The sequence below is a fragment of the Anomaloglossus baeobatrachus genome, chromosome 4 (genome assembly GCF_048569485.1).
Source record: "Anomaloglossus baeobatrachus isolate aAnoBae1 chromosome 4, aAnoBae1.hap1, whole genome shotgun sequence".
NCBI classification, from domain to species: domain Eukaryota; kingdom Metazoa; phylum Chordata; class Amphibia; order Anura; family Aromobatidae; genus Anomaloglossus; species Anomaloglossus baeobatrachus.
In genome coordinates this window covers 1576328-1586216 of record NC_134356.1, presented here as the reverse complement: position 1 = coordinate 1586216, position 9889 = coordinate 1576328, and the positions used below count along the sequence as shown (strand labels likewise).

At 60.7% G+C, this 9889-nt stretch overlaps 1 protein-coding gene across 1 annotated transcript in view; it reads left to right on the top strand.

Annotated features, from left to right (window-relative positions):
- The first annotated feature begins 6283 nt into the window (after positions 1-6283).
- The window catches only part of STRAP (serine/threonine kinase receptor associated protein), a 34558-nt gene continuing 30952 nt past the window's right edge, over positions 6284-9889 (top strand). Inside the window, exons 1-3 of the mRNA XM_075341922.1 lie at positions 6284-6460; positions 8720-8855; positions 8939-9020. Coding sequence (XP_075198037.1) covers positions 6349-6460; positions 8720-8855; positions 8939-9020 — 330 coding nt within the window. The 5' untranslated portion in view covers positions 6284-6348. The remainder of the gene's footprint in view (positions 6461-8719; positions 8856-8938; positions 9021-9889) is intronic.

Sequence of the window (9889 nt, the reverse complement as noted above, 5' to 3'; positions counted from 1 at the left end):
GGTGGTATTTTAGCTGCTGCTCACACGGGTGGTATTTTAGTTGCTCCTCACACGGGTGGTATTTTAGCTGCTGCTCACACGGGAGGTATTTTAGCTGCTGCTCACACGGGTGGTATTTTAGCTGCTCCTCACACAGGTGCTATTTTAGTTGCTCCTCACACGGGTGGTATTTTAGTTGCTGCTCACACGGGTGGTATTTTAGCTGCTCCTCACAAGGATGCTATTTTAGTTGCTCCTCACACAGGCGGGATTTTAGCTGCTGCTCACATGGGTGGTATTTTAGCTGCTGCTCACACGGGTGGTATTTTAGTTGCTCCTCACACGGGTGGTATTTTAGCTGCTGCTCACACGGGTGGTATTTTAGCTGCTCCTCACAAGGATGGTATTTTAGTTGCTCCTCACACGGGTGGTATTTTAGTTGCTCCTCACACGGGTGGTATTTTAGTTGCTCCTCACACGGTTATTTTAGTTGCTCCTCACACGGGTGGTTTTTTAGCTGCTGCTCACACGGGTGGTATTTTAGCTGCTCCTCACAAGGATGGTATTTTAGTTGCTCCTCACACGGGTGGTATATTAGCTGCTGCTCATACGGGTGGTATTTTAGTTGCTCCTCACACGGGAGGTATTTTAGTTGCTCCTCACACGGGTGGTATTTTAGCTGCTCCTCACATGGGAGGTATTTTAGCTGCTGCTCACACGGGTGGTACTTTAGCTGCTCCTCACAAGGATGGTATTTTAGTTGCTCCTCACACAGGTGGTATTTTAGTTGCTGCTCACACGGGTGGTATTTTAGCTGCTCCTCACACGGGAGGTATTTTAGTTGCTCCTCACACGGGAGGTATTTTAGATGCTCCTCACACGGGTGGTATTTTAGCTGCTCCTCACACAGGTGGTATTTTAGCTGCTCCTCACACGGGTGGTATTTTAGTTGCTCCTCACACGGGTGGTATTTTAGTTGCTCCTCACACGGGTGGTATTTTAGTTGCTCCTCACACGGGTGGTATTTTAGTTGCTCCTCACACGGGTGGTATTTTAGTTGCTCCTCACACGGGTGGTATTTTAGTTGCTCCTCACACGGGAGGTATTTTAGATGCTCCTCACACGGGTGGTATTTTAGCTGCTCCTCACACAGGTGGTATTTTAGATGCTCCTCACACGGGTGGTATTTTAGCTGCTCCTCACACAGGTGGTATTTTAGCTGCTCCTCACACGGGTGGTATTTTAGTTGCTCCTCACACGGGTGGTATTTTAGTTGCTCCTCACACGGGTGGTATTTTAGTTGCTCCTCACACGGGTGGTATTTTAGCTGCTCCTCACACGGGTGCTATTTTAGTTGCTCCTCACACAGGTAGTATTTTAGCTGCTCCTCACACGGGTGGTATTTTAGCTGCTGCTCACACGGGAGGTATTTTAGATGCTCCTCACACGGGTGGTATTTTAGCTGCTCCTCACACAGGTGGTATTTTAGCTGCTCCTCACACGGGTGGTATTTTAGTTGCTCCTCACACAGGTGGTATTTTAGTTGCTCCTCACACGGGTGGTATATTAGTTGCTCCTCAAACGGGTGGTATTTTAGCTGCTCCTCACACGGGTGCTATTTTAGTTGCTCCTCACACAGGTGGTATTTTAGCTGCTGCTCACACGGGTGGTATTTTAGCTGCTGCTCACACGGGTGGTATTTTAGCTGCTCCTCACACGGGTGGTATTTTAGCTGCTGCTCACACGGGTGGTATTTTAGCTGCTGCTCACACGGGTGGTATTTTAGTTGCTCCTCACACGGGTGGTATTTTAGCTGCTCCTCACACGGGAGGTATTTTAGTTGCTCCTCACACGGGTGGTATTTTAGCTGCTCCTCACACGGGTGGTATTTTAGCTGCTCCTCACACGGGTGCTATTTTAGTTGCTCCTCACACAGGTGGTATTTTAGCTGCTCCTCACACGGGTGGTATTTTAGTTGCTCCTCACACGGGTGGTATTTTAGCTGCTCCTCACACGGGTGCTATTTTAGTTGCTCCTCACACAGGTGGTATTTTAGTTGCTCCTCACACGGGTGGTATTTTAGCTGCTCCTCACACGGGTGCTATTTTAGTTGCTCCTCACACAGGTGGTATTTTAGTTGCATTTTGCTGTTTATCTTGTAGTCCTCGTTTTCATGTGTGATCTGTGACGTGTGATGTCATGTATGACGCTCTGTGCCGCTGGTGGAGCAGCATTCTTGTGGTTGGTGTGTGATGGTGACATGTGATCTATGACATCTTATCTGTGATGTGTGATGTGACGTGTTTGGTGTGACGTGTTATCTGTCACATGTGATGTGCCCTGTGCAGGAGCAGAACTCTGGCGGTTGGTGTGTGATGTAATATGTGACGTGTGCATTGCCCTGTGCCGCCAGCGGAGCAGCCCTCTGGGGGTTGTAGTGTGACCGTTTGACTTGCTCTGTGCCGGAGCAGCACTCTGGTGGTTGATGTGTGACGTGTTTGGTGTGACGTGTGCATTGCCCTGTATGGCTGGTGGCGGAGCAGCCCTCTGGCGGTTGGTGTGTGACGTATGCCCTGCCCTGTGCCGCCGGCGGAGCAGCCCTGTGGCGGTTGATGTGTGACGTATGCCCTGCCCTGTGCCGCCGGCGGAGCAGCCCTGTGGCGGTTGATGTGTGACGTATGCCCTGCCCTGTGCCGCCGGCGGAGCAGCCCTGTGGCGGTTGATGTGTGACGTATGCCCTGCCCTATGCCGCCGGCGGAGCAGCCCTCTGGCGGTTGATGTGTGACGTATGCCCTGTCCTGTGCCGCCGGCGGAGAAGCCCTCTGGCGGTTGATGTGTGACGTATGCCCTGCCCTGTGCCGCCGGCGGAGCAGCCCTGTGGCGGTTGATGTGTTACGTATGCCCTGCCCTGTGCCACCGGCGGAGCAGCCCTGTGGCGGTTAATGTGTGACGTTTGCCCTGCCCTGTGCCGCCGGCGGAGCAGCCCTGTGGCGGTTTATGTGTGACGTAATATGTGACGTGTGATGTGATGTATGCCCTGCCCTGTGCCGCCGGCGGAGCAGCCCTGTGGCGGTTGTGCCCTGCCTTGTGCCGCCGGCGGAGCAGCCCTGTGGCGGTTGATGTGTGACCTGTGCCGCCGGCGGAGCAGCCCTGTGGCGGTTCATGTGTGACGTATGCCCTGCCCTGTGCCGCCGGCGGAGCAGCCCTGTTGCGGTTGATGTGTTACGTATGCCCTGCCCTGTGCCGCCGGCGGAGCAGCCCTGTGGCGCTTAATGTGTGATGTAATATGTGACGTGTGATGTGACGTATACCCTGCCCTGTGCCGCCAGCGGAGCAGCCCTGTGGCGGTTGATGTGTGACGTATGCCCTGCCCTGTGCCGCCGGCGGAGCTGCCCTGTGGCGGGTGATGTGTTACGTATGCCCTGCCCTGTGCCGCCGGCGGAGCAGCCCTGTGGCGGTTGATGTGTGATGTATGCCCTGCCCTGTGCCGCCGGCGGAGCTGCCCTCTGGCGGTTGATGTGTGACGTATGCCCTGCCCTGTGCCGCCGGCAGAGCAGCCCTGTGGCGGTTGATGTGTGACGTATGCCCTTGACATATGCCCTGCCCTGTGCCGCCGGCGGAACTGCCCTCTGGCGGTTGATGTGTGACGTATGCCCTGCCCTGTGCCGCCGGCGGAGCAGCACTGTGGCGGTTGATGTGTGACGTATGCCCTGCCCTGTGCCGCCGGCGGAGCAGCCCTCTGGCGGTTGATGTGTGACGTATGCCCTGCCCTGTGCCGCCGGCGGAGCAGCACTGTGGCGGTTGAAGTGTGACGTATGCCCTGCCCTGTGCTGCCGGCGGAGCAGCCCTCTGGCGGTTGATGTGTGACGTATGCCCTGCCCTGTGCCGACGGCGGAGCAGCCCTCTGGCGGTTGATGTGTGACGTATACCCTGCCCTGTGCCGCCGGCGGAGCTGCCCTCTGGCGGTTGATGTGTGACGTATACCCTGCCCTGTGCCGCCGGCGGAGCAGCCCTTTGGCGGTTGATGTGTGACGTATGCCCTGCCCTGTGCCGCCGGCGGAGCAGCCCTCTGGCGGTTGATGTGTGACGTATGCCCTGCCCTGTGCCGCCGGCGGAGCAGCCCTGTGGCGGTTGATGTGTGACGTATGTCCTGCCCTGTGCCGCTGGCGGAGCAGCTCTTTGGCGGTTGATGTGTGACGTATGCCCTGCCCTGTGCCGCCGGCGGAGCTGCCCTCTGGCGGTTGATGTGTGATGTATACCCTGCCCTGTGCCGCCGGCGGAGCAGCACTGTGGCGGTTGATGTGTGACGTATACCCTGCCCTGTGCCGCCGGCTGAGCAGCCCTGTGGCGGTTGATGTGTGACGTATGCCCTGCCCTGTGCCGCCGGCGGAGCAGCCCTGTGGCGGTTGATGTGTGACGTATGCCCTGCCCTGTGGCGGTTGATGTGTGACGTATGCCCTGCCCTGTGGCGGTTGATGTGTGACGTATGCCCTGCCCTGTGGCGGTTGATGTGTGACGTATACCCTGCCCTGTGCCGCCGGCGGAGCTGCCCTCTGGTGGTTGATGTGTGACGTATGCCCTGCCCTGTGCCGCCGGTGGAGCTGCCCTCTGGCGGTTGATGTGTGACGTATGCCCTGCCCTGTGCCGCCGGCGGAGCTGCCCTGTGGCGGTTGATGTGTGACGTATGCCCTGCCCTGTGCCGCCGGCGGAGCTGCCCTGTGGCGGTTGATGTGTGACGTATGTCCTGCCCTGTGCGGCCGGCGGAGCAGCCCTGTGGCGGTTGATGTGTGACGTATGTCCTGCCCTGTGCGGCCGGCGGAGCAGCCCTGTGGCGGTTGATGTGTGACGTATGCCCTGCCCTGTGCGGCCGGCGGAGCAGCCCTCTGGCGGTTGATGTGTGACGTATGCCCTGCCCTGTGCCGCCGGCGGAGCTGCCCTGTGGCGGTTGATGTGTGACGTATGCCCTGCCCTGTGCCGCCGGCGGAGCTGCCCTGTGGCGGTTGATGTGTGACGTATGCCCTGCCCTGTGCCGCCGGCGGAGCTGCCCTGTGGCGGTTGATGTGTGACGTATGCCCTGCCCTGTGCCGCCGGCGGAGCAGCCCTGTGGCGGTTGATGTGTGACGTATGCCCTGCCCTGTGCCGCCGGCGGAGCTGCCCTGTGGCGGTTGATGTGTGACGTATGCCCTGCCCTGTGCCGCCGGTGGAGCTGCCCTCTGGCGGTTGATGTGTGACGTATGCCCTGCCCTATGCCGCCGGCGGAGCAGCCCTGTGGCGGTTGATGTGTGACGTATGTCCTGCCCTGTGCCGCCGGCGGAGCAGCCCTGTGGCGGTTGATGTGTGACGTATGCCCTGCCCTGTGCCGCCGGCGGAGCAGCCCTATGGCGGTTGATGTGTGACGTATGCCCTGCCCTGTGCCACCGGCGGAGCAGCCCTGTGGCGGTTGATGTGTGACGTATGCCCTGCCCTGTGCGGCCGGCGGAGCAGCCCTGTGGCGGTTGATGTGTGACGTATGCCCTGCCCTGTGCCGCCGGCGGAGCAGCCCTGTGGCGGTTGATGTGTGACGTATGCCCTGCCCTGTGCCGCCGGTGGAGCTGCCCTCTGGCGGTTGATGTGTGACGTATGCCCTGCCCTGTGCCGCCGGCGGAGCAGCCCTGTGGCGGTTGATGTGTGACGTATGCCCTGCCCTGTGCCGCCGGCGGAGCTGCCCTCTGGCGGTTGATGTGTGACGTATGCCCTGCCCTGTGCGGCCGGTGGAGCTGCCCTGTGGCGGTTATAAGGGTATGTGCGCACGTTGCTTTTTACCTGCTTTTTTGCTGCTTTTTCTTCTGCGCTGTTTAATGCCAAAATGGATGTGTTCTTCTATTCAAGCAAAGTCTATGGGAATTTGGGTTTCTTGTTCACACTATGTTGTTCAAAATGCTGCCTTTTTGTGGCAGAACTTTGGTCAAAAACTCAGCTTTGCAGTGCAAAACCCAAATGGCAAAAACAATTGACATGTTGCTTCTTTGAAAAGCTGAGTTTTTGACCAAAGTTCTGCCTCAAAAAGGCAGCATTTTGAACAACATAGTGTGAACAAGAAACCCAAATTCCCATAGACTTTGCTTGAATAGAAGAACACATCCATTTTGGCATTAAACAGCGCAGAAGAAAAAGCAGCAAAAAAGCAGGTAAAAAGCAACGTGCGCACATACCCTATACATCACACAGGCCGCACGGTCACAGCGATGCCCGGCGTCACGCCTCTGTGACGTCACGTTCCAGGCGCTCGTTCACTTCCGCCCTCTTCTAATATGGCCGTCGTTTTCCGGTGCGGCGCTTCCGGTGCGCAGTTTCCGCTCGCGTGCCGCCGCTGTTGTGTGTGGAGCGACCATGGCGATGCGGCAGACCCCGCTCACCTGCTCCGGTCACACCCGGCCGGTCGTGGACCTGGCGTTCTCGGGCATCACTCCCTACGGATATTTCCTCATCAGCGCCTGTAAAGGTGAGAGCCCGGGGCCCTGCTGTAACCCATGGCAACCAGGAGCCGGCGGAGCAGCTGCTGATGGGGTCATGTGACTTGTCAGGTGGTTGTTTGCTGTGGTGGATGGTTGTTTTCTGGAAGATGCCCTGCACAAGACTGGTGCATGAGCCCCTAATGTAGTGTGCCAGAGGGAGAGGGGGGTGCGTGCCAGAGGGAGAGGGGGGTGCGTGCCAGAGGGAGAGGGGGGTGCGTGCCAGAGGGAGAGGGGGGTGCGTGCCAGAGGGAGAGGAGGGTGTGCGTGCCAGAGGGAGAGGGGGGAGCTTGTGCCAGAGGGAGAGGGGGGTGCGTGCCAGAGGGAGAGGAAACTCACGCCAGAGGGAGAGGGGGAGCTTGTGCCAGAGGGAGAGGGGGGTGCGTGCCAGAGGGAGAGGAAACTCACGCCAGAGGGAGAGGGGGAGCTTGTGCCAGAGGGAGAGGGGGGTGCGTGCCAGAGGGAGAGGAAACTCACGCCAGAGGGAGAGGGGGAGCTTGTGCCAGAGGGAGAGGGGGGTGCGTGCCAGAGGGAGAGGGGGGAGCGTGTGGGAGAGGGGGGTGCGTGCCAGAGGGAGAGGAAACTCACGCCAGAGGGAGAGGGGGAGCTTGTGCCAGAGGGAGAGGGGGGAGCTTGTGCCAGAGGGAGAGGGGGGAGCTTGTGCCAGAGGGAGAGGGGGGAGCTTGTGCCAGAGGGAGAGGGGGGAGCTTGTGCCAGAGGGAGAGGGGGGAGCTTGTGCCAGAGGGAGAGGGGGGAGCTTGTGCCAGAGGGAGAGGGGGGAGCTTGTGCCAGAGGGAGAGGGGGGAGCTTGTGCCAGAGGGAGAGGGGGGAGCTTGTGCCAGAGGGAGAGGGGGGAGCTTGTGCCAGAGGGAGAGGGGGGAGCTTGTGCCAGAGGGAGAGGAAACTCGCGCCAGAGGGAGAGGGGGAGCTTGTGCCAGAGGGAGAGGGGGGTGCGTGCCAGAGGGAGAGGAAACTCACGCCAGAGGGAGAGGGGGAGCTTGTGCCAGAGGGAGAGGGGGGTGCGTGCCAGAGGGAGAGGGGGGTGCGTGCCAGAGGGAGAGGGGGGAGCTTGTGCCAGAGGGAGAGGGGGGTGCGTGCCAGAGGGAGAGGAAACTCGCGCCAGAGGGAGAGGGGGAGCTTGTGCCAGAGGGAGAGGGGGGTGCGTGCCAGAGGGAGAGGAAACTCACGCCAGAGGGAGAGGGGGAGCTTGTGCCAGAGGGAGAGGGGGGAGCTTGTGCCAGAGGGAGAGGGGGGAGCTTGTGCCAGAGATAGAGGGGGGAGCTTGTGCCAGAGGGAGAGGGGGGTGCGTGCCAGAGGGAGAGGGGGGAGCTTGTGCCAGAGGGAGAGGGGGGAGCTTGTGCCAGAGGGAGAGGGGGGAGCTTGTGCCAGAGGGATAGGGAGCGTGCCAGAAGGGGGGGGGAGAGCGCGTGCCAGAGGGGTGGGGCGCGCGCCAAGGGGAGAGAGCGCGTGTTTGCCAGGGAGAAAGGGAGGGGGGGCGCGCCAGAGGGGGAGCGAGCGCGTGCTAGAGAGAGCGTGCGCCAGAGGGAGGGAGAAGAGGGGTACGTGCCAGAGGGAGAGAGCGCCGGAGGGAGGAGAGGGGGAGACTGCCGGAGGGAGCACCCCAGAGATCGGGAGAGGCTGCATGCTGAATTTAGCAAAAGGGAGCGTGCCAAGGAGAGCGCGAGAGGGTGTAAGACAAGACTGAGCATGCCAGAGAAATAGAGCTAGTGGGGCGCGCTAGAGAGCATGCCGGAGGGGTAAAGAGGGAGAAAAGAAGAGTGAGAGCAATCGCTGAAGAAAAAGATAGCGAGCATCAGCACCAGAGCGAGTCATCGGCACGTTTTACCTGCCGCCCCTCACATGCATGGCCTCTCAGGCGGGTTGGTCGCCGGTGCCCGGCCTCTCAGGCGGGTTGGCCGCCGGTGCCCGGCCTCTCAGGCGGGTTGGCCGCCGGTGCCCGGCCTCTCAGGCGGGTTGGCCGCCGGTGCCCGGCCTCTCAGGCGGGTTGGCCGCCGGTGCCCGGCCTCTCAGGCGGGTTGGCCGCCGGTGCCCGGCCTCTCAGGCGGGTTGGCCGCCGGTGCCCGGCCTCTCAGGCGGGTTGGCCGCCGGTGCCCGGCCTCTCAGGCGGGTTGGCCGCCGGTGCCCGGCCTCTCAGGCGGGTTGGCCGCCGGTGCCCGGCTTCTCGGGCGGGTTGCCTCCCATCCCACAGCCTTAGATGACCTCTCACCCGTGTACCATTTTCTTTACAGATGGGAAGCCGATGCTGCGCCAGGGCGACACAGGAGATTGGATTGGAACATTTCTTGGCCACAAGGGGGCGGTGTGGGGGGCCACTCTTAATAAGAATGCAACCAAAGCCGCCACAGCAGCAGCAGACTTCACAGCGTAAGTAGTGGCTGATAACAGAAAACAGTGGCTTCTTCTGGAGCCTGTGTTGCTGGAGTCAGTGACCGCCATCTTTTCTCCAGTAAGGTGTGGGACGCGGTGACGGGGGACGAGCTCATGACTCTGGCTCATAAGCATATTGTGAAGAGCGTGGACTTTACTCAGGTGAGTGCAGGAGCGGAGGAGGGGAAGCCACAAAATACAACATGGCTTCCGTGGCCTCCGAGCTTTTAGACTAAAACTCCCAGCAACTACAGGGTGTACGCCCCTGAGGGGTCAGTGACAGTGGGCCGGAGGTGAGGACGAGCCGGGACATGGGGAAGATCACAGGGTGCACACCCCTGAGGGGTCAGTGACAGTGGCCAGAGGTGAGGATGAGCCGGGACATGGGGAAGATCACAGGGTGCACACCCCTGAGGGGTCAGTGACAGTGGGCCGGAGGTGAGGATGAGCCGGGACATGGGGAAGATCACAGGGTGCACACCCCTGAGGGGTCAGTGACAGTGGCCAGAGGTGAGGATGAGCCGGGACATGGGGAAGATCACAGGGTGCACACCCCTGAGGGGTCAGTGACAGTGGGCCGGAGGTGAGGATGAGCCGGGACATGGGGAAGATCACAGGGTGCACACCCCTGAGGGGTCAGTGACAGTGGGCCGGAGGTGAGGATGAGCCGGGACATGGGGGAGATCACAGGGTGCGCACCCCTGAGGGTCAGTGACAGTGGCCGGAGGTGAGGACGAGCCGGGACATGGGGAGATCACAGGGTGCGCACCCCTGAGGGGTCAGTGACAGTGGCCGGAGGTGAGGACGAGCCGGGACATGGGGGAGATAACAGGGTGCACACCCCTGAGGGGTCAGTGACAGTGGCCGGAGGTGAGGACGAGCCGGGACATGGGGGAGATAACAGGGTGCACACCCCTGAGGGGTCAGTGACAGTGGCCGGAGGTGAGGACGAGCCGGGACATGGGGGAGATCACAGGGTGCACGCCCCTGAGGGTCAGTGACAGTGGCCGGAGGTGAGGATGAGCCGGGAC